General features: G+C 40.6%; 1 protein-coding gene across 1 annotated transcript in view; it reads left to right on the forward strand.

Moving 5' to 3' along the window:
* Positions 1 to 2835: 2835 nt before the first annotated feature.
* LOC149233081 (RING/U-box superfamily protein) overlaps positions 2836 to 27740 on the forward strand; it is a 142972-nt gene continuing 118067 nt past the window's right edge. Inside the window, exons 1-3 of the mRNA XM_089379686.1 lie at positions 2836 to 3844; positions 4083 to 4199; positions 22867 to 23059. Of these exons, the coding sequence (XP_089235812.1) occupies positions 3204 to 3844; positions 4083 to 4199; positions 22867 to 23059 (951 nt within the window). The 5' untranslated portion in view covers positions 2836 to 3203. The remainder of the gene's footprint in view (positions 3845 to 4082; positions 4200 to 22866; positions 23060 to 27740) is intronic.

Below are 27740 nucleotides of genomic sequence, written 5' to 3' on the forward strand. Positions count from 1 at the left end.
TCCATGAGATACCACATTCATGCTTGGAATCTAATGAGAGAGTAATTGACTTAAAGAGATTTGGTTCAGCCAAATCTATGATCGGGTGGCATGGAAGTCCCTAACTTGGTTGGATTTGCATGTGTTAATAAGAGCTCATTTTCCTTTGGTATTTCATGAGTAAATGTGCTTATCATTATGTGGCTTTAATGGTTGTTTCAACAGTGATATATCTCTGGTTATTCGCTGGTTATAGACATGTTTCATGGCAATCTTGATGAATGACTCTCATCATGTTTTGGTTAGTAGAAGAAATTCTAATTAGACAATGCAACTATTGGGAGGAGACATCAGTCCTCCTTGATGTTTCTCAGATAAGTATGAGATCCTTATGCTCAGACTTGTTGTTATGACTTGTAGGTTACATGCTTATGATATGTTTGATGAAATGCCTGTCATGGCTAGTAAGCGTCATGTCAAGTCCTTGTTCAAGTGTTTGTATTAGTAGCCTTATTTCATTGTTATTTATAAATTTTGGAAGTTTCATGAAGTTCTAGCCAAAGGCCTAAGTCTTAGCCTTGAAAAAGTGGCTCAAAATTTGGTGTTGCTGGCACAAATTGTCTTAAAAAGGCCACAGTCGCATGGATGCCTTGCTGCGGGGAGTGACACGAGGGTCTCAGTCGCATGGAAGGCTTATCATGGGAGCGATTGGGTGTCTAGCTCAGTGAAACATCAAGTTGTCTCAAGGGTTGGGCACTTGGAAGGGTTGGTTGTCTCCCGAAGGTTTTGTAGCTCTTGAGGAAGGTAAGATTGTTTTGTCTTGTAGACAGGTTAACTTGCGTAGCCCAGTTGGTACCCCTATGGACTAGTTAACTTGGGTAAATGTGGGAGGAGGGTGTTACAACCACTCAACACACAACTATTGGAAATTAATAGTGACTAGATACACAAAAGTTTACACAACAAATTTAAGCTTACCTTGAACATGCATTGCAACAAATTTCAATTTACATGTTTTTTCTTGCAAAATGATCAATAACCAAAAAGTTGAAATTTGAAAATTATATAAAGGATTCAAAGATGGGCTACTTAGACAGACTCAGAGCAGAGCTGCAGAGTCTTATCGTTGTGTTGAAGAAGGATGTGACCAATCCAAACCTCAAATGGAGTGAAGAGAAGCGGATTTGCATGTACTGGCGTGTCGGTCTGCAAGAGACACCACAATCTGTTGATTGTACATCGGAAATCTAGCACTTAGATTCAATCCAATAACTAGTCGATCATCCCCTTCGACGAATTCATGTTTACACACATCGTTTGGAATTTTACGTGAAAGAGACTTGAGTTGCCACATAAAATTAACGAAAATGTGTAGAGAAATATGTGTTTATCTCTTGTTTAGATTCTAACAATAGCTTGAAATTCCATTTGCACACAGGTTGCTTCAGTTGAGTAACAACTGGATACCACATCAAATCATCAGTGAGATGCTTTGTCCAAGGACAAAGACAACAAGAGGATGAAGACGCGGCAACATATCTTCCCATACGTCAAGCGGTCATGCATATGTGTCTTCCTCAATCTCATTCAGACAGAGATACAAAGATCCATCCAAGTGCCCTATTCCACCACTTCCACCTATTCATGTTGTTAAGGGAAACATAATGGTTTCACAAAAGTTGTTTTCACGCGCATGTGGATTACCAAATTTGTTGCAGAAACATGGCCGAGCATCACTGAATAGTTTTGCAAGCGGTTGACCCAGGATCTCCCCTCCGATGCGCCCAAATCTATAATTTGCCCGAACACCTAATTTCATTTACCAAGCATAAAAATACGACATTACCTACCTTACCTTTCGCTAGCATTTTGCGGTTGTTCAGAACTTGCTAGTGGTCGCAAATTCACTGATATCAACATTGATAATAAGATTTGGTTAGACGAAAAATAGCACAAATATCAAGATTTGGTTAGACATAAACTTTGACATTTTTTTTGTAGTAAATTGAAATTTTCAATGTTTAATATCCATCCAAATCAATTCTAAAAATTAAAATTTAAAACTTTAGATTATTATTATTTTTATATTCTCATTTCAATTTATTATCAATATTAAAAATTTAAAATATTTTTACATTCTCGGATTTTTATAAATTATTATTATATTGATAAAAAAATGATGGCAATCCCTGTATTTGTATTTGAAAGTCTACAAAATTCCAAGCAAATATTCCTATTACGTATACGTAACCACATTTATAATTATAAAGCAGAAATAACACTAACACAAAATATATATATATGTATACTTTATTTATTTATTTTTATTTTTATTTTTTATAATAATTAAATTTGGGAATTTTTGGATTTTAGTAAATTTAACGCTAAAGTTCGGATATACTCTAATATATTTTAAATTGAATTCGTTTTGCATTAAATTGCTATCGCCATCAGTTCAATATATACGGCAAACGATCCAAACATTGGTCGCGGACGTTGCGTGCCGTTCAAATCGCAGATAGAGTCGAATTAAAGTCCGCCGCTTTTAATTCCATATGTTAATCTCACGGGCGCCTCGAGGATCCGCGTTGGGGACCACAAACGCTCCGGCCCCACCATGAGGCAGCTTGTCATGGATGTCCATCCACCCCAAAGCACATGCCCATACCGCATGTACCCGCAAGGTGATGACGATGCATTTGTCACGTGGCAGGGAGATTGCACATGCGGTCATGGCGGGGATGACGGCATCGCAGCATGAATGGGCATCTGGCATAGGCATACATGGATGAATGATGATGCCCATACAACAAGGGGTCAGAAGAGAGAGAGAAAAAGCAAGAGGGAGAGACGGCGAGCACTGCAAAGCAAAACACCGGTTAAGCAGCAGCATGGAGGGATCGAATCGAAACCCTAGACCGATTTGATTGATTGGTTCATTGGAGCGCTTACTTTTATTTAAAAACCCTAGCGGCCGTAGGAATCATTTTTCTATGTTTCCGGGGATTTTGTTTCGGCGATCAGAGAAAATGTTGGCCTGGGTTTTTTGATGCAAACGCAAAAAACCTGCTCTTCAAGAAACCCAAAAAATCAAGATCAGTTTTTATTTGGGTTTTGGGGGCTTTTTATTTATTTATTATGGAATGGGGGTGAGAAGGGGCATGAATGATCATGAATGGTCATGGGGTTTGAGTAGGAGCTTAGATGAGATGAGATGATTTTTCATGATGCAGCAGATGTCTTCCATGGCTCCACAGGGGCCAAACCCATCCCCTTCGCCCCCTCTGCAGTCTCACCACCACCAGCAGCAGCAGCTACCGCCGCCTCCAACTCATCCCCATCATCATCATCCCCATCACCAGGGCCTCTCGGCCTCTTCGCTCTCTCTGGGACTCGTTCCCCATACCTCCGCTTCTTCCCGGCCAACGCACATGCTAAATCCTGAGCCACTCGCAGCGGCACATCCTCAGCAGCAGCACAATCATTCTTCCTCTGAAGCGGCCGCGGCCGCCGCAGCAGCAGCGGCGGTGCCAGCACCACCACAGTTTCTGCCTTCATCGTCGTCGTCCGCTACGCTGTCCAGAATAAAGCTCTCGGACATCCTTCCAGACGACGGGGCGCCGACGCCCATCTACACAAAGGCCGTGGAGGCGCTATCGAATTCCCTGACGAGGCACAACGCGGTGGTTATAGAGCTCGGGGTTGAAGATTCTGCGTTGCTCAGGTGCGCGCTCGAATCCGCCAAGCTCTACTTCCGGACCAGGGCGCAGGCGGCCAATTGGGCCTCCAAAACCCAGACAGGCTACGGTCCTCCTCCCAACGCCCCTGCCGCGCGTGGCGGGGCTCATTTGTATCGTGCTGGAAGGTATAGTATCTAATACTCGCAGCCTGGCCTCATATCCCCATGACTCCCTTCATCGTCCATTCATCATACATCATGGCATTCTATTTATTAGTCATTTGCATTATAACCCTTCATTCCATTCACATATGTGCATTCTACATCTTTTAATAGGCATCTATGTATGATGATCATGATCATGATGAATGGGGGTCGGGGTAAGTCATGATTTTTGTTTTGACGAAAATTATAATTTTTGCAGGCCAACAGATGAAGGGGATACTTCGCCACCGTGCATGGCAGACGCATTCCGGTGCCTGGGAAAGGCATCCCGGGCTGCTCTCAGCGCCATCGCCAGACATCTTCGACTACGCAGCGAGTAATGCCACACATGCTTTTCGCATTACTTTAGACTCGTTTAATTGCACGTTACAATTAAACGCTGTTCTTGTTTTCAGGGTTAGATTTCTGTTAAGTTAATTTGCTGCCAACATTTTTACAAAAACCAACTTTTCTCAGTTTGTCGACGGTACTTAAACAGAATTTAGCTTCTCAGGTTCGAAAACCTCGTATTTTTTTTAGGTTTTTTATAATTCCTCAGCCAAATTTTAATTTAATTGTCTTATTTCCGTATGCCAGAGCTTGATTATATCCGAGACGAGCTTCTGCTACTGTTTTAAACATTTTGTCCGATGGTTTAATTTTGTTTCTGAAGTTTAAAAATGTCATCTTTTTATCCGAGGCTAGCTTTTGTTTATTTTTCCATTTCGGTATCCAAGGTTTTGGTTAAGAACTCTTACCCGAGAGCTTGGGTTAAGAACCATTATTCCGAACCGAGTTTCTACCACATTTTCAAAATTCATGCCCTATGGTTCAGTTTTGCGTCTCAGGTTCGAATTATTATTTTGTTTTAGGAATGCTTTGATGCCATTCTTATTTTCCATATCCCAGGGCTTCGTTTAAGCATTAATACTGGAGCCGATTTCCCAGTAGCATTTTCAAAATTTAGGCCCTGGGGTTCAATTTTGCTTCTGAGGTTCGAAAATGCCTTTTTTCCTTGAGTCCAACTTCAATTCAATTCTATTATTTACGTATCCCGTGGTTTGATTAGAGCATTGTTATTACCTGAGCTGAATTTCCGTTAGCATTAGCATTGTAAAAATTCATATCGGCTTTGACAAGGTCAACATTTTTCTAAGGTCAGCTTTAATTTGGTTCCCTTATTTACATATTCTAGGCTTCAATTTTGCTTCTCAGGTTTGTACATATCTCTATAAAAGAAACAATCTCTACTAAATTACAATTTGTTATATTCAGGATAGTTTTTATTCATATTATTTTCATATCCCAGGTCTTCACTAAAGCGTTATTACCTGAGTCGACGTTCCACTAGCATTTTCTAAAATTCATGTCTCAGGGTTCAAATCTGCTTCTCAGGGGCCAGCTTTAATTTCATTTTCACATTTCCATATTCCAAGGATTCAGGAAAACATTTTTACTTGAGCCGAGTTTCCCCTTGCAATTTCGTAATACATGTCCTGGGTTCAATTTTGCTTTTGAGGTTCAAAAGTGTCATCATTTTTTCCGAGGCCAGCTTCTATTTAACTCTCTTTTTTATGTATCCTGGGGTTTGCTTGTACTGATTATTACCTGAGCTGAGTTTTCATCAGCATTTACAAAATTCTATTCCCGGGGTCTGATTGTGCCAAGAGGTGCTTTCTAGCCCAGCATGGTAGAGATGTAATGTAATGTCCTGTAAACATTTTGATTTTGTCAAATAAAATAAAAATAAAAATAACCTTATGTTAAATTAAAAATAACTTCAAACTAAAATAATAAAAATAAAAATTCTAATTTATTATTATTATTGTTATTAAATTTCATTGGATAGTTAAGGTAAACTTGAATTTGTCAAGTTACTGGTGGTTTTTGAGCTCCAGAGTTATGTGAACCCATGGTATCCACGTGGAATATAGTCTATCTAAAGGGGGAAATTAAACTAGCCTAGATCCATCTTAACTCCGAATCTATCAAGTGCTGAAAGAGATCAAATCTCTTTTCACTTTAAAAGAGGTTTGCATCTCAAAAAATTTGATCCCACTTGGCGTTTGGTTGATATGGATTTAAGATGGATCTAGGCCAAGGTTACTCGGGAGCGTAAGCAACAAGCAACATTTTCAAAAGCTCGCGGTTCGGGAGCGAATCAGGGCGAATTTTTATATAATATATATTTTTATATATTTTGATGCATATATGTCAACAAAAAGCATGTACAATGATGAATTAGATAGAAAAAGCATAACGACATAAATTGAACCATATAACATCAATCATCTAGAAGTTATAATCTTCATCAACCACATCCATTAGTTAGTAACATACAACATATCGAGTCTCATGATTCATCAATCTTAAAGGTTCAAGCTTTCAAAATTTAGTACATAACATTTATCATCATTGATCACCAAAATTATATAAAAATTCTAACATGAAATGAAAGGTTATAAAATGAAATGAAATGAAACAACTTTCAACTTTTTTTTCTAAATAAGATTAATCTATTAACAAAGGAAGTAGAATTACGTCGTGACCGTAGTCAAAACCACTGCCCTGGTGAAAGGCAGAATTGTTAAGATAAACATATATGGAGACTGCCCAATGACAGGTAAATCAGTCTTGAACAGATTGCCAAAACCCACGCAGGGGAGCAAATTATGATCTTCTTGATGTTGCAGAGTTTACAGAGTTCCAAAAATAAACAAAAATTCAACATAGCAGTTTGAACATAAACTTGCCCAATTGTATGGGCCGCAAGGCAAGATAACAAGACAACAGTGAGCAAACTAATCATCTGGAGGCTCTTCAACTATACGGCACCAACCTGTTGCAAGCAGATCCCTGGCAAGAGCAGCTTCGGATTCGGAAGGACCAGGATCAACCGGTGCCATCTCAACATCATGAGCGCTGCGAGCTTGAGCATCCGGAGCCTGCATAGACGCGCTGCCAATCCCCATCTGGAGGTTCGAAGTCTGAGCATTGTCAGAGCCGAGGCCCGCCGGATGAGAGCTTGGCTCCCCCAACTGGGCTTCCTCATGGAAGACCACCGTAATGTGAGCGGTTATCCTTGGGTGGTTCAGAGAACAGTTGAAGGAGAAAAGCGCGGAGCTAGTCGTGGGAGAAGGCATGGTGGCAGGAGGACGGGGAGCAGGGGAGCCCAAACAGTGGCTGGAATCATGAAAACGCCCTCTCCCACTGCGGGTGTGAGGGTAGTGGCCGACAAAGAAATCGTTGGAGAGGGAGGGCGAATCGGAAGATGGGCTGGAAGGCGCGCACAGAGGACAGCCCCGCATTTTATGGCGTAGACGAGGCATAGGGGGACAACAGCAGCGGGAGCAAAGCGAGGCCGAGCAGCAACAATGATAGGGCCAGAGCAATTCAGACATAAGCCAAAACAAAGGCCAGAGAAATGCCAGAGGTTCAACAGAGGCGGCTCTGCTAAAAGACCAGAGCGAAGCTCCAAATTAGCCTCCCCATTCAAGCAACGAGAGGCAGCAGGGATGACGGAGCCAACACCATACAGACAGAATCCAGAACTGAGGCCAGAGGCCAGATAAAAATGTGAGTGGTTCGACGGAAGCGGCTCCACAGATAGCCCATGGCCTAGCTTCAATTTATCTTCCTCTTTCACGCATTGAGAAGCACCTGCCATTATTGTTGCATTGAAGAGAGCCGAAGTCTAAAGCATGCTGGAGCATGCGGAGGCATGAACCAGAGCGGAGGACAGGATATGAGATCCGGAACCACTTAAGACAATGCCATTGAACCCTGCGCTTCTTAAATGCAGAGATCTGTCGATCAGAAGCCAATTATCCGCCATGTCCTAGGTAGGCAGGTGTCGCCCCACCCCTGTCCCGTCATATTTAACGCCCTTCTGTACACCCGCATCTGGGAAACAACTTTCAACTTTAATGAAGCATCATATTTATAATTCATTACCAATGAGTTATAATGGCCAACTTCAAACTTAAATTGTCATATATTGTTTACAAAAAATATCATAATAAATATGAAAGAGTCAATTGTTATAAAAACTTCTAGAAAAGACAAGTAAATATAGTATCTATTACTAATGCTTAGGGCTCTTGCCACGAGAAATGGCTAATTTCTGAGCAGGTCGTGGTGGTCTTCTAGGAGTCTCCTCCCACATAGTCGCACAATCAGAACAAGAAGGCACATGCCCTCCACGTGAGGATGTAGATGGAGACGACGACAACAAAGAAACAATTGTTGGAACTCAAGCACTACTACTGGATGATGGGGGTGGCATGGATGTTGTTGCTTCATCATCATCTTTCAAAAGTTTTGCTTCCAATTCTTCTAGATATTTAGTGCAACCCACCAAATTATCGTCCTCTGGGTTGTTGTCCCAAGTTTTATATGATGTATCCTCATAAGCCTCATCACATAATGACTCAACAACCTCAAGTTGTAGTGCACATAAACCAAGCTTTCTGCCCGATTTTCATTGAGTTTGTGTCTTCTTACATTTGTATGAAGTTGTAGGTGCTCCAACACCCCTTTGCAAAAGAAGTATTTTCAACCCGTGAGAGCATGTTTTTTGCCAATTTTGGCAAAAGTCCCTGGCCGCCATATGCTTCCTACCATGTGAGAGCATCAAATCTGTCTCTATCTTCCATTGCATGCAAAGAACCAAATGAACCAGTGCAACTGAAGTATCTGTCTAATTCAAGATGTAGATTAGCACACTCCTCCTTGTCAAGGATTAACTTGTCTAATGCTTCCATATATGCTTTAGATAACTCTGCCTGATTCAAGACACAAATTAGCACACTCCTCTTTGTCAGGGACCAACTTGTGTAATGCTTCCATATATTATGCTTTAGATACCTCTCGATCTGTATGGGGTTTGATCCTAACCCCACCCCCAAGTGCAGGTTGGCCCAACCAAGATGGAGAGTAGTATTTTGGCATAAGGATATACGCCAAGGCATGTGGTGGAAGATTAAGTTTATTACACCATGCACACACACAATTGTGAATCATTGTATACAAGTTGGATCATTTTCCTGAACAATATCTTTTATTTGCCCCAACATGCTATCCATTTGCTCATACACCTCCCCAATCACTAGTTTATTTGTATCTGCAAAACGAATCATGCTACAAACGGGCTTGGTGAATTGCAAAACTTCGCTCACGCGTGCCCAAAACAACCCATCAAGAGTGGTCTCCACCTGTTCAAAACCTTGCTTGTTAACTGTGGTTGGATCACTGTCCTTTAATACCTGCCATTGTTGACTTGATACCATGCTAGCCAATGACTCTCTTACCTTCAAAAGGCGCCTGAAGGTGAGGTAATAACTAGCAAACCTAGTCTTCACAATCTTCAACAACTCCAATCTTGAGTGGTTGGGGAAAAGCGCATGGTTATAGCTATGATTTGTAATAAATTTTATCATTTTTTTGCCCCTTGTACAAATCACCAATCCATTTGTATTGATGGTTTTTGTTCTTAATAATATCATGCACCAAAAGGTTTATTGTGTGAACCAAACACCCAAACCAAAATATGTTGGGGTATCTATCTTCAATAATTGCTCTTACTGCCTTACAATTAGAAGCATTATCAGTGATGACTTGGATGACATTGTATGGCCCAATATGTTAAATTGTTTCAAGTAATGGTTCTGCAATGTTGATGGCGGTCTTGAACTTTTCTGAGTAATCATATGCGAAAGGAAGATTGCACCATTAATAGACACAACAAGAACACTTATCAATGGCTTGCCTTTTACAGTTGTCCATCTATCAGATACAATGGACAACCCATGCTCATTCCAAGAATTTGTTATTTTACTCAAAGAATGTGTTGTTTTTGCTTTTTCATGATCAAGTCCCACAGTTCTAGCCTTGTCATACCCAGGGCTCTTGTATCCTTTGGGGGCATCATTAATCGCAGAAACCATTTCATGTCAATAAGGTGAGCGAAGAACATTGAATGGTATCCCACATGTATAGAGAAACCGATATTTTTTGAATCCACATCATATTCCTACACCCTTTGTCTAGGAAATCTGATATGGTTCTACGCCTTAAAGAGATGTTTGTTCTTGTGCCTCCATATCCGTTGCCATGGGAGGATGCTGATGGTGTTCTTTGTGCATGTGATTGTGGGCTATGTTCAAAGACACCCTTTGATCTTTTAGATCTGTATTAGGCTTCCTCCTCTTCCCTTATGTATTTGGCTCTGTGTTGCTTACACACTTAAACAAGCTATGATTCCTATTTGTTTATCTCCATCCCATGGCCTTTGCCCATAGAGGTGCCTTTTCGAACGAGTGTATGGACCTGTGTAAGTGTTTTTGTAATGGAGGCATGTAAATTTAGTGGTTCCAACCCCTTTCCCTCCTCTAGGCCTAGAAACATATTTCCACAATGGGGTTTGGTCTGGTTTGGCTTTTGTGCCCTCATCTCCACTCTCCACTTCCTCCTCAACAAGGTACTACTCCTATCTAGGGTTTTCGTCAAATCCACTAAAACCCACTTCTTCTTCCTCTTCATCATGATCAACCCTCCTACTCTTCAACACCATAATAACTAAAAAGGGAACCGACAACAAGAGAATTCCAAACCATATAGCCATGATGTTCGAAGTTTTGAGCCTGTAATAAAATGGAGGAATGGGAATGGGAAAGAGAAGAGAACATTTTCATTTAGTAATGAACATATAAAAAACACAAATGTTAGATTAGAGTGTAGATCCTACCTCTTTGGTCTTCAATCCCAAGCTCCAATCTCCCTTGCAAGCTCCTCATGGTCTCTTAATCTCCCTCCTCAACTCAAGCTCCAAGCCTCTAATTCGAAAAGCCCTCCTCTCTTGCTCTTTCACTGTGCATATGGTGAATAATGGGAGGGGAGGAGGACATTTTATCTTTTTCCCTCCCTTTCCTTGCCTGTCTGTCGCGCAACTTTTTTGCCGACGAGAGCGAAAGGTGTTGAAATTTGATGACTAAAAAATGTTTCCTACAATTCCAACCTGATTTTAATTTCACCTTATCACTCCCATTTAGTTAAATGCCCTTTCCCATAAACATACATTCAACATATAGAATTCTGGAAATGAATTTTTCAGATTAAAACACATGGGACTGTCAACACATGCTGAAAATAAATATGGACATAAAATACACGCAGATTTTTGGTCAACTTAGACCGAGGCAAAACCCCTTCAATCTTCTCCGGGGAAAACTTGTTTGGGAGCTCTTCAAATTTATATATCTTTCAAGTTAAGGAAAAATGCATTTGCAGACAAAACAAAAACAACAAAATACAACTTATCTCTTCAGCCCAAAACTCCTTGAAAACTGTGCCCACTTTGCCTCGATTTCATGCCCACTTTGCCTCAATTTTTGTGTGCACTTGAAGTTGAAAATATGTACTGTACGAATACATATTGTACGGATTGTACTTGTTTTTCAAAAACTTCTCTCGAACGACGTGCAACTTACAACATTAAATGTTGTTCGTACTATACCTTATATTGTCTTCTATGCCTCGATTTTCGTGCCCAACTTTGCCCAGAGATCACTCCTTCAGCTTGCTGCAACAAATTTCTCCTTCAGAACTTTTCTCCAACTCTTAGCCTCCTTTCTCCAATCTGCTCATGAAGAATAAATGTAGAGTCTCTTTTCTTTCCCCCTTTTATTTCCCTAAATGACTTCAGGGCAACCCTAAGATCTAATGGCTCAGATTCATTTAGATCAAGGGATGAGAATAAATGTGCATTTAATTATCACTTTCCATGTTTTAAACACCCATTAAATAAAGTACCCACTTTGTACTTTATGTCTAAAGTCACTTTCACTTTAAAGTCACACTAGGGAAAAGAATTATTTTGGACACTTTTCCCTAGGTAGAGACTAACCCATGGGAAACCACTTGTCCAAGGTACTTTAAAAATCAACACTCCCTCTTACCAGGAAAGTGTTTCTCACCACACCCATATTGTCCCTGAAATGGACATGTTTGCCTCTTGGCAAGGACTTTGTGAGAACATCGACCACCTGCTCATCTATTGATATATACTCCAACTTCACTGCCCTCTTATGAACATAGTCCCTGATGAAATGATATCTGATGTCAATGTGCTTTGACTTGTCATGAAACACTAGATTCTCTGTGAGTTTAATGCAACTCTGATTATCACAGTGAATAACCATCGGTCTCAACTCCTGATAAAATAGGCCAAGATTAGATTTGGCTTCATCCATGACTTTTGGAACCTTCTAACCCATATTTACATTAATACCCATTAATATTTTATTTTTCCTAAGTTTAGACTTTTAGGAACTCCATTAAAAATATTAATTACTTTAATATCTCCCAAACTTGTTAGAATCTGCCCAAACCATTTTTGGGTCTTGGAGATTTCATGTGCTTTAGCCTCTCCACCAATTTTCATGACTAGAGCACATCCGATGCTACGCCAAATCAACACTCCCTCTTAGCGAGGATTGTGCTCTAGTAATACTCCACAGTGAACATTACTCTAATCATACTGCATCGGTACTTGTGCTGATGCTAAGCCTCCTTGCCTAACATCTTCTGCACTACTGCATCCTATACTGTTGCCCATGGCTCTATCATTGCTACTGCTACATCTGTACTGCAGCTCCCTCTGCATTCGTGTTGCTACTGGTCCATCTTCCCAACACTGCATCTGCACCGCAACTCCCTCTGCATCTGTGTTGCTGCTAGTCCTTCCCAACACTACATCTGCACTGCAAACTCCTCCTTCTCATGTTGCATCGTGCTACTGTTGACTACTACTGCACTGCAACATCATACCCATTTCTACTACTAAAATGGATTCTTTATCATCTCCATCTTCTCCCTTAAATAATCAAACATGGTTGTTCCAAGGGCCTTGGTAAGGATGTCTGCCACTTGTTTTCTTGTAGGAGTATAGCTCGACTATACAGCTCCTTGTTGGACACAGTCTTTGACAAAGTGACACTGGATATCAATATGCTTTGACAGATCATGAAATACTGGATTCTCAGAAAGCTTGATGCAACTCTGATTATCAAACATGATCCTGGTCGCCTCCATCTTCTTCTGAATAGTTTCACAAGCAGTTTTCTAAGCCATATGGCCTTGCACGACATTGTGCTTGTGGCCATATATTTTGCCTCAGCTAAGCTCAGAGCCACGAATTTCTGTTTCCTACTGCACCAGGAGGTCATTCTTGATCCAATGTTGAAACAGTACCTAGTGGTACTTTTCCAATCCACTGAACCTCCTGCCCAATCTGCATTAGTAAACCCGTTCAATTTGATATCCTTACCCAACTGTTCCCTATAAATACTTGAGAACATGTTTAGCTGCTGCCCAGTGCGCCCTCTTCGGCTCCACCATGAACTGACTGGGGTGTTGACAGCGTAGCAAATGTCTGGCGTGGTATTGACCAGATACATCAGGGACCCTATGAGCTGCCTGTATAAGGTGGGATCAACATCATTGTCTTCTGATGCATCAATCTTCTTCCAATTGGTTATCATTGGAGTAGCCCATGGGTTTATAGTCCTCCATCCTGAATCTCTTTAGGATTTTTGTAGCATATCTCCCTTGCCCAAAGAAGATCTCCCCCTTTTGTTGCCAAACTTCCAACCCCAGGAAATAATGCATTCGTCCCAAATCTTTCATGTCGAACTTCGTGGCTAGATTCTTCTTGTAGTTCCCTATGAGTCTGGATGATCCTGTCAAGAAGAGATCATCCACATATAATACTAAGATTAGAGGCTCATTTTCTACAACCAGATAGTAGAGATTTGGATCTGTGTCGCTCTTGACAAATCCCATTTTCTGTAAGTAGCCATCGATTCGCCCATACCACGCTCTAGGTCCCTGTTTTAGCCCATACAAGGCTTTCTTCAATCTGCATACATGAGACTTCTTCTCATGTGTCTCAAAGCCCTCTGGTTGTTCAATGTATACTTCTTCTATCACACCATTCAGAAATGCCGTTTTGACATCCATCTAATGAATCTCCCACCCCATCTGTGCTGCAAGAGATATCATGGTTCTAATAGATGTATACCTGGCTACCGGGGCGAAGGTCTCTACGTAGTCAATTCCTTCCTTCTGAGCATACCCCTTAGCCACAAACTTGGTTTTGTATTTTTCAACACTGCCGTCTGCAACGTCTTTAATCTTGTAGATCCATTTCGAACCTACCACTGATCAGTCTTGAGGCCTTAGCACTACCTCCCAGACATCGTTCACCATTATGGAGTTGTACTCCTCTACCATTGCATCCAGCCAAACCTGATGTTGAGCTGCCTCCAGAAAATTGGCAGGCTCCCCATCCTGAGCTACTAATGCCTGATATTTATCTGGTTGTTTTCACTCCCTCTTATTGTTCCTTGGCGCACTGATGAAGTCCTCTGTATCTCGCAGAATCTGACAAAGTTCCCTGCTCGTTCTTCCTTTGCCATCAAGTGCTTTTGTTAGCTCCTCCTCATCCTGTGATTCTTTCTGACCCGAGGAAGATTTTTTTTCTTTTGCTGGTTGAAGAGGTTTGACCAACAGTTCCTCTTTTGGCTGCTCCTCGGAAGGCATTTCTCGAGATTTTTTGAAAGCCCTGTCTTCCATGAACTTCACATTTCGTCTAACTACTACCTTCCTACTCCCTGGAAGATAGATTTTGTATGCCTTAGCATTTTCGCTATATCCCACTAGATATCCTTTCTCTGTAGTTTGATCCAGCTTCTTCCTCTTTTCCTCGGGTATGCGGCAATATGCTAGGCTCCCAAATATCTTGAAATCATTGACTTCAGGCGTCTTCCCCGTGAAGACTTTCTCTTGAGTAATCTTGCCCAATGCTCGATGGGAGTTCTATTTTGAACATAGACTACTGTGTTGCTTGCTTTTGCCCACAGGAATTTTGGCATATCCTGATCATACATCATGGCACTAGCTGCTTCTACAATAGTCTTGTTCTTTCTTTCTGCTACTCCATTTTGCTTCGGATTGTACGGAGCTGTCCACTCTCTTCAGATGCCCTCCTTCACGCAAAAATCAGTGAAGTCCTTATCGACATACTCTCCACCATTATCTGAGCGCCAAACTTTTATATTCTTTCCACTCAGATTCTCCACTCTTTGAATCGACAAAAAACCTCGTCCTTGGTTTTCATAAAATAAATCCAAGTTTTCCTTGAGTGGTCATCAATGAAGGTAAGGAAGTACTCAGCACCACTAAGAGCTTTAGTGGATATGGGTCCACAGATATCCGAGTGTATCAATCTTAGTACACTCTTGGCCTTGTTTTTACTTCTAGGAAATGCTGCCTTGGTATACTTTCCTAGAGCACATCCTCTGCATACATCATCTCGTTCCATACTAAGATCCGAAACTCCTGTTACAATGCTCCTAAGAATTCTCAGAGCCCCATGGTGCAAATGTCCCATTCTTCTGTGCCATGGTTCGTTCAAATCCTTGTCTCCATGAATGCCTATTAGTGCCATTGATGATTCTAGTTGTAGTCTGTACAACCTGTTACTTTTGATCCCGATCTGTACTTTCTTTTTCCAGCTTGGGTGTTTGACATATACTTTCTCCTTGATGAAGAAAACATCATAGCCTTTGCCTTGAAGTTGCGACACAGAAAGTAAGTTCATCCCCAATCCTGGTACATGCAGCACATTGGTAGCACGAAACCACTCTCCCGTTTTTGTTTGAAAAACTATGATACCTCTCCCTACTGGAGTACATTTTGCTTTGTTCCCCATGGTGATCTGAAAGTTCATCTTCTCCTCCTGATAATTTGAGAAATATTCCCGGATTCCCATCATATGCCAAGAGGCCCCACTGTCTATATACCATACCTCTGATGATGCAGAGCTAGTCACATAAGCCACTTCTTCTTCCAACTTGGAAGCCAACATAAAGAAATCGAAACCACTTTATCTTGTGCAATTTTCTGAAAATCTGTGCGAGTCTCCTGACGTAGATGCTTCTGCATCATGGTCTTGACCCATAATTGATTTTCCCTTCCTGTCTTTGATTACTTGCTCTGATACCATGTGGAAATTTTATCACTGTAGCGACTGATTTATTTTACCTACTTATTTCTTGATAAGTTGTTTATGAAAATCCTTCAGTAAACATTAAAATAAATTCCGCTGCAGATATCGCACCATAATACAGAAACAAACACATGCACAAGAATTAACACATCGACACAAATATTTTGGGCAATCAGTCCCCAGAATAACCCAATGTGGGAAAACCGGTGCAGCAAGGGAGGATTTTATTATTCAGCGATTTTTTAGTACAACTAGGTGCCAAACTGGCTTACCCAACAGAGAGGAAATTCTTCAGCACTCTCCACAGTCTTAGCGTCAGCCTGCTTGACCTCCGCATAGCTCCCAGACTCTTTGCGTTAGCCCCTGCCTCTCTGTGTCAGCACTGGGCCTCTTTTTGTCACCCACACAGGTCCTCCAGTGATTGTGGAGTTTGCAGCCCCTCCGTTTATCTCTCCAACCTCTGCGCTGTTCCCCTGTTGTTGTTCTCAACTCTCTGTTTCTTACTTGCTGCCTCCTGCTGCTCTACAGACCACTAGTTCGAATTTCTCAGCTAACCTCGCTTTAGAAATCGAACTGACTGGTCCCCTTCAGTATGTTCTCCAACTGACCCTCAAGCCTCTTCTTATACTTTTCCTGTTGGTCTTTCAACGGCCGAGATTAAATCTCTGATCAATGACTAAGATTAGATTTGGCTTGATCCATGACTTTTGGAACCTTCTAACCCAGTTTTATATTAATACCCATTAATATTTTACTTTTCCTAAGTTTAGACTTTTAGGAACTCCATTAAAAATATTAATGATTTTAATATCTCCCAAACTTGTTAGAATCCGCCCAAACCATTTCTGGGTCTTGGAGATCTCATGTGCTTTAGCCTTTCCACCAATTTTCATGGCTAGTGCACATCCGATGCTACCCCAAATCAACAACAACACCTTGAAGTGCTTTTCCTATCAGAAGCACAACCTGCCCAATCTGCATCTGTGTAACCTGCCAACCTCACTCCATCTCCCCGCCCATAGTCCAAACCATAATCGACAGTCCCCTGCACGTAGTGAAGAATGTGCTTTGCAGCTACCCAGTGCACCCTCCTAGGCTCAACCATGAATTGGCTAAGTGTGTTCACTGCAAAGCATATATCTGGCCTAGTGTTGACCATATACATCAAGCACCCAATACGCTGCCTATACAATATGGGATCCACCAAACTAGAATCTGAAGCATGAAGCTTCTTGTAGTTGGTGATCACAGGTGTAGACATGGGTCTATAGTCTACCATGTGAAATCTGCTTAAGACCTCCACAGCATACTGCCCCTGCCTCAGAAAGATATGCCCCTCCTCTTGCCACACCTCAAGCACCAAAAAGTAATGCATTAGCCCAATGTCCTTCATCTCGAACTCCGTAGCAAGATCCTCCTTGCAACCACTAATCAGTCCCTCTACCCCAGTAATGAACAAGTCATCAACATACATCACAAGAATGAGCGGATCATCCCCTACAACAATGTAGTATAGGTTCAGATTTGCATCACTCTCTGTGAAACCCATCTGCTGCAACTAAGTATCAATCCTCGAATACCAAGCTCTCGAAGCTTGCTTAAGTTCGTAGAGTGCTTGCCTCAACTGGGATACATTGGTCTCCCGCCCAAGCACCTCAAATCCCTGTGGCTGCTCAACTTACACCTCTTCCTCTATAACCGTTTAGAAATGGGGTCTTCACATCCATTTGATGGATCTGCCAACCCATTTCTGCAGCAATAGAAATAAGGGACCAGATAGAAGTGTATCGAGCTACGGGAGCGAAGGTCTCATCATAGTCAACTCCCTCTATCTTTGAGAACCCTCTAGCCACAGACCTCGCCTTAAATTTCTCAATGCTGCCATCCACATCATGCTTGATCTTGTAGAGCCACCCGGAAGTCACAAGTGACTTGCCCTCAGGCTTAGGAACCACTTCCCAGACATTTTTCTTAATGATAGAGGCATACTCCCACCATAGCCTCTCTCCATACCTCCTAGATGGCAGCCTCCTCATAGCTAGTAGGCTTAGAGTCAACAATGCTGTTAGCCTTGGTTACATAACTACAAAACCGCTCAGTTGGCACACTCTCCCTATTCACCCTCTTCGGAGGACCAACGAACTCCGCTTCCTTCAAGGTGTCTTGAAGCCACTTGGGACTCCTCTTCCCTAAAGAAGCTTCCCCATAGGGAACCTCATTCTCTGCCCCTAGTCTGGTGAATTCGAAGGTCTGCCAACTGACCCTGGTGTGCCTGTACCAACACTTGTCCTCGAAGAACCTGTACTGGCACTTGTGCCTGTGTTAGTTGAGGTGCCATGTGAACTCTGAACTAGTGGACTCCCTAAAGAAGTGCTCGATGAACTCGCCATTGGTGCCCTAGATGTCACTGGCACTGAAGTACCTCCTATACAAGTCGATTCAAAACCCTGAGGTCCTGCTCCCTATACTTGACCTCCCTGCTGAGGAGAAGTCTGTGACTCTCTCTCATCATATGCCCATGATCTCCGATAGGCGCTCTGCTCTTCGAACTTCACATCCCTCCTAATCACCACTCGTCGTTTAGAAGGAATGAAAATCTGATAGGCCTTCGAAGTCTCGTTGTAACCCATAAAGATACGCTTCTCTGCCATGGGTTCTAGCTTCGTCCTCTGCTCCTTGGGGATATAAGAATATGTGAGACATCCAAAGATACGAAGATGTCCCACATGAGGCTTCTCTCTAGTGAAAGGCTCCACCAGAGTCATATTCCCCAATACTCTATGAGGACTCTTGTTTTGAAGATAAACAACAGTATTGCAAGCCTCAACCCACAAAAACAAAGGCAACCCCTAATCATGAATCCCCCAACAATAGCTCTGTTCTTCCTTTCAGACACCCCATTCTGCTGGGGGTTGTAAGGAACCGTGAAATCTCTCCTAATGCCCTCCTGTGCACAAAAGTCAGAAAACCCACCACCAGTGTACTCACCAGCATTGTCTGACCTCAAGATCCGAATCTTCCTACCTGTTTGCTTTTCCACAAGAGCTTTGAACTCTTTAGAGCAACTGAAGACCTCAACTTGGTCTTCAGGAAATATATCCAAGTCCTCCTAGAGTAGTCATCAATGAATATAACATAATACTCATCACCACCCAAAGACACATGAGACATACGACCACTAACATCATTATGAATCAAGTTTAGTATACCTGTAGATCTGCTGTCGCTGGCTGGGAATGGTAACTTGGTGTACTTGAGCAAAGCACACCCTCTGCAGACCTCATAATGCTCGACACTGAAATCAGGAACTCCAGTAGTGATCTCCCTCTGTACTCTCAAAGCTCCATGATGCATATGCGCCATCCTCTGGTGCCATAACTTGCACAAATCTCTATTGCTGGTGGTACCAGTGTGAGTGCTACTAGATGTGCTACTCACCAATGCTCCTGTTGACTGAAAACTGAACCTGTATAGTTTCCCAGAGCGGACTCCAATCACTTTGGCCGAAGTGATGGAAGCTCCCCTGGGATGCATCAATACCTGGCCTCCTGAGAAAGTAACGTCAAACCCCTTCTCCTCCACAGCAGACACTGAAATCAAGTTCTTCTTCATCCCCAAAACATACAAAACATCCATGACCTTCAAAGGAGGCAAGGACTCCCTCTCAAAGGTCACAGTGCCCACACCAACAACTCTCACAGTGCGGTCATTTCCTAGTACAATCTCACTATCAATTGCCCTCTCTGCAAGCTCTGAAAAGAATTCCTGCGCACCTGTCATTTGGCGGGAAGCCTTGTTGTCTATGTACCACACATCAGATGATATACCCTTACTAGATGTAGAAGTAATAAATGCAAAGTCCTGTTCAAACTGTGAAGCAAACTACCCCACCTTTGATGAAGCTGCAGTACCCTTCTTCCCCTTGTTCTTCCTCTTAGGACACGTAGCAGCATAGTGTCCCATCTTCTAACATGCCCAACATTTGACTTTGGACATATTCGTATCTTTCCTCTTCTTCTTCTCCTTTCCCTTAGCCCCATCTGATGAGGCCCCTTTCTTGGCCTTCCCTTTGTTCTTCCCCCTGGTTGTCAAGGCTACATCTTCCTCATCTGCTATCTTCACCCCACCATTGCCAGTCTTCCATATCTCATGCTGCACACAATCATCCCAGAATCTGTTGCAATTGGGAAGATTCTCCCTAGAGGTAACAAAATCTCCAAAGACCTCCCAAGACTTAGCAAGTCCTGCTACAACTATCCTGACTAACTTTGTGGGTGCAACTACTCCACCAATAGCAGTCAAATCATCACTTACCTGTTTGACCCTGCCAAGATAATGAATTACACTTTTAGCCTTTGTCATTCTAATGTTCTTCAATTGTTCTTTGAGTACCATCTTCTTGCTCCCATTGGTACTCTGATAGAGAGTGGTTAGAGCTGCCCACATCTGATATGCATGTGTTTTCTCTCACCCGAGGAACCACATGATCCTTCAGACTGCCCAACAAAATCCTTTTTGCCTTTGCAGTGGAATGTACAACCACTTGCCGCACTATGTCCCAAACTACTGCCTCCTCAAACATCGTCTGAATTCCGTCCTTCCAAACGACATAGTTGGATATCCCATCCAGTTCTGTCCTCTACCCTTAAGAACATGGCCATGACTGCTGTCCAAAATTTACAAATTCAAGAAAATAGAGAAATGAATTTCGAACACACCTTGCTGTCCCAAAAGTTCAGTCTGTGTGAAAGTTCACCTTGCTGTCCCAAAATATTAGTTTGCTGTTCACACTGCAATTTCCAGCCTGTAACTCTGATACCATATTGAAATTTAATGACTAAAAAAAGGTTTTCTGCAATCCCAACCCGGTTTTAATTTCACCTTATGACTCCCATTTAGTTAAATGCCCTTTCTTATAAACATGCATTCAACATATAGAATTTTGGAAATGAAATATTTAGATTAAAACATGGGACTGTCAACATATGCTGAAAATAAATATGGACATAAACAGATCAGCAACACACAAAAAATACACACTGATTTTTGGTCAACTTAGATCCAAGCAAAATCCCTTCAATCTTCTCCGGGGAAACCCTGTTAGAGAGCTCTTCAAATTTATTTATCTTTCAAGTTCAGGAAAAATACATTTGTAGACAAAACAAAAACATCAAAATACAACTTATCTCTTTAGCCCAAAACTCCTTGAAAACTGTGCCCACTTTACCTTGATTTCCGTGCCCACTTGAAGCTGAAAATATGTACTGTACGAATATAAACCGTACAAACTTTATTGTAAAAATTTCGTACGAGCTGTACAGATTTTTGTACCACTGTACGAACTGTGCAGTTTTTTTTCTTTCACAATTTTGTTTTCAAAAATTTCTCTCGAACGGCGTGCAGCTCACAGCATTAAATGTTGTTTGTATTGTACCTTCTGCTGTCTTCTATGTCTCGATTTCTGTGTCCAGCTTTTCCCAGAAATCACTTCTTCAGCTTGTTGCAACAAATTTTTCTTTCATAACTTTTTTCCAGCTCTCAGCCTCCTTTTTCCGCTGTACAGATTTTTGTACCGCTGTATGAACTGTGCAGTTTTTTTCTTTCAAAATTTTGTATTCAAAAATTTCTCTCGAACGGCGTGCAGCTCACAGCATTAAATGTTGTTTGTATTGTACCTTCTGCTGTCTTCTATGTCTCGATTTCTGTGTCCAGCTTTTCCCAGAAATCACTTCTTTAGCTTGTTGCAACAAATTTCCCTTTCATAACTTTTCTCCAGCTCTTAGCCTCCTTTTTCCAATCTGCTCATAAAGAATGAATCCAGTCTCTTTTTTTTCCCCCTTTGTTTCCCTAAATGACTTTTGGGCTCAGATTCATTTAGATCAAGAGATGAGAATAAATGTGCATTTAATTCTCACTTTCTATTTTTTAACTCACCCATTAAATAAAGTACCTACATTGTACTTTATGTCTAAAGTCACTTTTCACTTTATAATTTAACACCGACTTTACCACTTATAAAGTCACTTTCACTTGATCTTGGTTATAACATTATTATTATCTGGTCTGAATTTCTGTGACTATTGTCAAAATTCATGCCCTACAATTCAATCAGAAGCCTGAACTCTTTTTGCTAGCTGTAATTTTATTTCTTGCTTGACAAATTCCAGTGCTTGAGCTGAAGGAAATTCAGAAAACTTGGTCACAATAGAAGATCTTCATAATTTAACATCATACTAAAATGATAATAGCCTGCCTATATTTAGGGTCAGTTTACACTGCCATTTAAAGTAAAGAAAAATAAATTTGAGTACTTTGAGAAATTTGTGGTTTGTACCTTAAATTTATGTCTAATCAGATACATTATATTTATCCTAATTAAGTTCAGATACCAAGATTGGAAGGCTAGCTTTAATCTAATTTTCTTATTAACACATTGTTGGGCCTAATTGTAGAACTGTTATTTTTGGAGCCAAGCTTCTTCTAGTATTTTCAAAATTCACATCCCAGGGATCAGTTACAAGATAAGTCTGGTTCGCTAGATATGCTTCAATGTTTTTCTGGATAACATTTCAGAGTTAGATTGACAATATAATGTCTGAACCGAAATAAGATGCCGAAAATGAGGTCGCAATAGAAGTTCATAGCTTGTGTTTTATTATGACATTAATGCCTAGGTTGAGGGGCATTTCGAACTGTCATTTAAAATCAGATAAAAGTTAAGAGCAGGTTCTTAAAGGACTTTGTTCTTTCTATTTAAAATGTATGTATTACGAGATATTGTATTCTAATTCAGTTCAGATACCAACTTCTGCAAAATGGTCATAAATACTGTTTGTTAAAAAAAATAAAGTACTAGCATTTTATTTCTCTATCCTAGACTTAATTCATTCTTCTGCTTGGTCTGTTTTGAGACTGATGATGTAATTTACTTTGGCAGTGTGTTCAATTCATTGCTTGATGACTTGCCTTTACCAGCAAACGAGGTGTCATCATCAGTCTTGGTTGCAACATATTCTCCTCCTGCTGTACAAAATGCTAAAACTTTGCTTGGAGGCTCCAAATCAAGTATGCCTTACGAGATGGAGAAAGGATTGTTAATTCTCATCGCCTCTGACAGCCCTGGTGTTCAGGTTATTTGCGACTGCTCTTTAAATGTTTTGGTACAAATAGGCAATGGAAGTCTTGGTCAATGCACACATCCTTACAGCACACACTCAAAATTTTGTAACACATATAATAAAGCTGGATAAAAACCAAGCCCGAGGCTGCAAACTTAAACCATTGACACTTCTGTATTTTTACAAATCAGCTAAATTTCTTTCATACTAACTTCTGCTTTGAAAGGTGTACAACTTGTACATGACTGAATGAAAGAGTTTTATTCTACAGTATGGCCAAGACTCAATATTCCAGGGAATGGGCTCTCCGTCTAACTTAGAATGCCCCGTTAGTAAATGTTTCTCAGCTGTCAAATTCACCGATGGTTTGATTCTTTTTGTGGTTGAGACTCCATTTCCTATGCTAGGGTGTCTGCTTCAAGGGCATTGGACACCATCACTCAGACCTGCAGCAAATATCTATGGACTTCTGAACTTATTACTATCATGTGTGATGATTTAAGAGCAGTGCTTTAATCATTCAAGCTATAAGCTTCTTTGGCAAAATGGTTTATAAATTGAGACTCCAAGGCATATCCTGCTTCATGGTACATGCGTAACCTGCACATGGAAATGGTTGATATTGAAGATTCTAATATTCCTTCTGCTACCACCCGAATTTGAATGAACACCGTTTTGACCACATGGCATGAACTATAGGATTTTGAAGACATGTTTATGTGCCACTTTGAGTGATACATATAGTTCAGTGCTAGTAAAATGCACCAGAATAACCACTTTTTTTTCCGATGTAACCAACCACCCCGCTCTTCAGCCTGTAGACAAGGATAAGATATTCCTCAGGGCTCAAGGCTGTACAACAACAAGGCTCAAAGCCGTTACAACAATATACTGAACATGAGCTTGACATGTCACTTGTGGGAATTGAACCTAGGTGGGGAGGATAACAATCATTCCTCCCAGCCACCTAAGATAAATCCAATTAACACCAGAATAACCACTTAATGCACTGTTGGTAATGCCCGCAGATGGTTCTTATCCAGAAACATTGTAGAGACCCTCATAACTTATGAGTATAAATGTGTGTACTTGTGATTTCATACAAACTTCACCAGTTATTCGCTACAAATCCATATTAAATTTTAATATAGAGCATTCACATTATCTGCAAGGTGCATGACCAATTAACTGAAGCATTTTCATTCAACATGAACCAAAAGATAATACACCTTTTTTATGGAAAATGTTATTTTTCAGTAAAACCTAGGTGATCTGGTGGAGGTGGCATTATGTAGCCCAGTGGTGTAGAGTGACAACATGTATTAGAGAGAGTTGATGGGATGAGGCTACAGTGGAGTGAAGTGGTGGTAATGATGTCAGAATTTGTGACCTTCAGTTGTTCAGCATGTATCCTCACAGGAAGCAGTGGCAGCAGCAGATCCAGTAGAATTCTGTTTTAGATACAGAAAACTTTTAAGTTAAAATTTTCAGCTCACGGTAACAGTTTACTGCACAAACTTAAAAATTGAACAGCTAGATAGTTTTAACTACCATCAAAACTGCAACCTGATTGATGCTCAGAAACTGAAACACGTAACTCTGAAAAAGTATGAACAGCAAAAGTGGAACTGACTGTCAAACCTGCTACTGCCCTTTTATTAACACACACAAAGAAATCTGCTACAGAAAACTCAGAATATTGCTGCACTACCTGAAGCTCACACAAAACTGAATGAACAACTCCACTCCCATGCCCTAGCTTTATAACTGAAGCTGATGGTCATGGGCTAGAATCAAGTTAGCGTCCAGCCTGCATGAAAAGGTGCACTAAAGAAGGAAATACACCCCAAAGACATTGGATCCTTCTTGGGATCTGCCCCCTCCTAGCCCAGACATATGCAATGAACTCCACAGCTCTATTCCTAGAAAGTTGAAAACAGTGCTTTAAAGAAAGCGCTTTCCAAATATATCAAGTCTTGTTTTATAAAAACACTTTTTGCCAACTTAAGAAAAGATAATATATTCTAATTTTGGAAATGGCATAAACATAACTCATTAAAATTAGACGAGATGCTATAAAGATGGAATTGTGAACTCAAACTGAAGCAACACCTTGAAGTACTCTTCTTACAACCTAAGTCACCAGGTTCGTGTTCGAGTTCGAGTTTGGTGACCATGAAATTCAAATAAAGTTCGGGAACTAAAATTTTGTCGACAAAATTCGACATATAGAAATTCGAAAAAAAATGTATATATATATATAAAATCAATTTAAAGTCAAATTCAAATAAATTTTTGGCTTAGCAAGAGAACAGAGGCTAGACTCCATATGAGAAATGGTATGGCAGCAAACATCCTATTTCACATTTCAAAATTTCTGGATCTGCTGCATGGGCTTATGCTCCTAAATTTGCAGTTGTGTAAATTCTTGCCTTATGAATCTTCAAAATAATTGTGACTTTGGGACATTTCTTACAATTTATGACCACATAAAAGAAAATGATAAATCAGACATACAACCTAAAGAATTCTGATAGAGACAAAACTGAAAGTCTGAAATTCGAGTATGAAAGATCGCTCAAAGAAAGCAATTTATTTATCAAAAGCACTTCAATCTTTTAAAGATAGATTGGCATAAAAAATATACAAAAACAGTTTTAAAGCATTTTCATTGTCCTTTCAAACCCCTGTTGACTAAAGATGGAGTTACTGTTCTTATGCTGGAACAAGTACAAGACAGCAAAGGCCAAAAAAAATCACTTATATTGGTTTAAATATGACACATGATACATCCACTAACACATACAAATAGATATTCTTTTGGCAGTTCAATGAAAAACTCTGCATTATAATTTATAAGATACAAAACCGTCTGACAGATGTATGCTTTCCTCACTGTGCATTTCCCAAGAAAAAGCTTTTGTGCTGACATGAAAAATAAAGCAGTGACATAGCTGCATAGCAGCAAAATCAGAATCAGAAAAAACCAAACAGAACTGCATAAAGGTAACTCTATTTCACATGCAAAAGACTGTTTAAACTTTAAAGTAGCTTGGCAGTTTTAGAAAATTGTTCATGCAAAAACTAAACTAGAAATCTAAAACAGGAACACCAGTTTTATTCTTGATGTTCCTGTTGCCCACTTGTTATATCAAAAAGTTTTGTGTCATCAAGAGCAGTATGAGCTGTGAATCCGCTAGATGCTTCAGCACTAGATTCATCAGTGAATTCCCTGTCAGTGTTTATGTCACTATCATTGTACAAATCAGCATCATCCATTGTTGCATTTGGAACAGGATCGATCCACGGAATAGAAGAATTGGATGACTCTTTAGCCACATTCTTCAATGCCAACTGCAAGTTACTACGAACATAAACAAGATCTTCTAATCTTCCAGATGACAATCTATTTCTTTTTTTGGAATGAATGTGGTCAAAGGAACTCCAATTCCTTTCACATGCTGATGCACTTGTTCCCTGGCTTAAGATACGAATTGCAAAGTTTTGCAATTCTGGTGCCCCTGAACCATAAAATTCCCACCATAGCGTTGGATCACTTCTGCTCCTATCATACTTTGCTGATTTTGTTCCAAATAACCCTTCTTCTAACCTGTATGCCCTCAACTGACTTTTGATCAAACCTGCAATCTCTGGATCTGGATTTAGCTTCTCAATACACTGGATAAGTCCATTCATGATTTCTTCATCCCTATGTCTTGGTAACCCAAACAATCTAGGGTCCAAATAGCATGCTGCTGCATGTAATGGACTATGCATCATCTTCCATCTATAATCAATTAAATCCCATATCTCCTTGTAATCAGCTTCCACATTATTAAAAGCAGTTGCAATGGCCTCTTTGCAACGATCAAGGCTTTCATAAACAAAACCCATACAAGGTTTGTCACCATCAACCATGCGGAGCACATTAACAATTGGGCCACAAATTTTTAAAACCTTGTTTGCATTTTCCCAAAAGCCATTATTGAGCACTATTTGTTCAACATTTTTCCCCATAGTTTCTTTTGAGAGGGTTGATCTCTCCCACCCAGTGTTGCAAAAAACAGCTCTTAGGCTTGCTTTTTCCTCAACAACTCTTTTCAGAGTAATATAAAAAGTGGAAAACCTTGTATCACAAGGCCTCAACAACTCTTTTGATGCATTCTTTCTGTATATGCTCAAAGTGAGACGATGGTTGATGATGAAGTTTGAAATTGTTTTGGCTCTTCGGATTGTTTCATTGACCCAAGGAAATTTGGCTAAGTCATGCAACATTAAATCCAAGCAATGAGCTGCACAAGGAGTCCAATAAATCTGATTATATTTTTCCATAATCAGCTTCCCTGCACCAACACAATTTGATGCATTATCTGTAACAACATGGACAACACTTTCCACCCCAACCTCTTGAATCGCTTCATCCAAAATTCCAAAAATAAATTCTGATGTCTTCACTTGATCCATTGCATTTATTGCCTTCAAGAAAATTAACCCTTGAGGACAATAAACAAGCACATTGATCAATGGGCGATGACACAAATTTGACCAACCATCACTCAAAATTGTGCATCCTGTAAGCTTCCAAGACTCTTTAATATCAGCGAACTTTCGTGTCACTTTGTCTTCCGCTCTCTTTAGCAAAGTTGTCCTTAAAGCTTCAGATCCAGGAGGAACATAGCCCTTCCCAAAATCA

Source organism: Pinus tabuliformis, chromosome J, assembly GCF_031772625.1.
Source record: "Pinus tabuliformis cultivar Carrire ecotype Pingquan chromosome J, CPIR1, whole genome shotgun sequence".
Taxonomy (NCBI): domain Eukaryota; kingdom Viridiplantae; phylum Streptophyta; class Pinopsida; order Pinales; family Pinaceae; genus Pinus; species Pinus tabuliformis.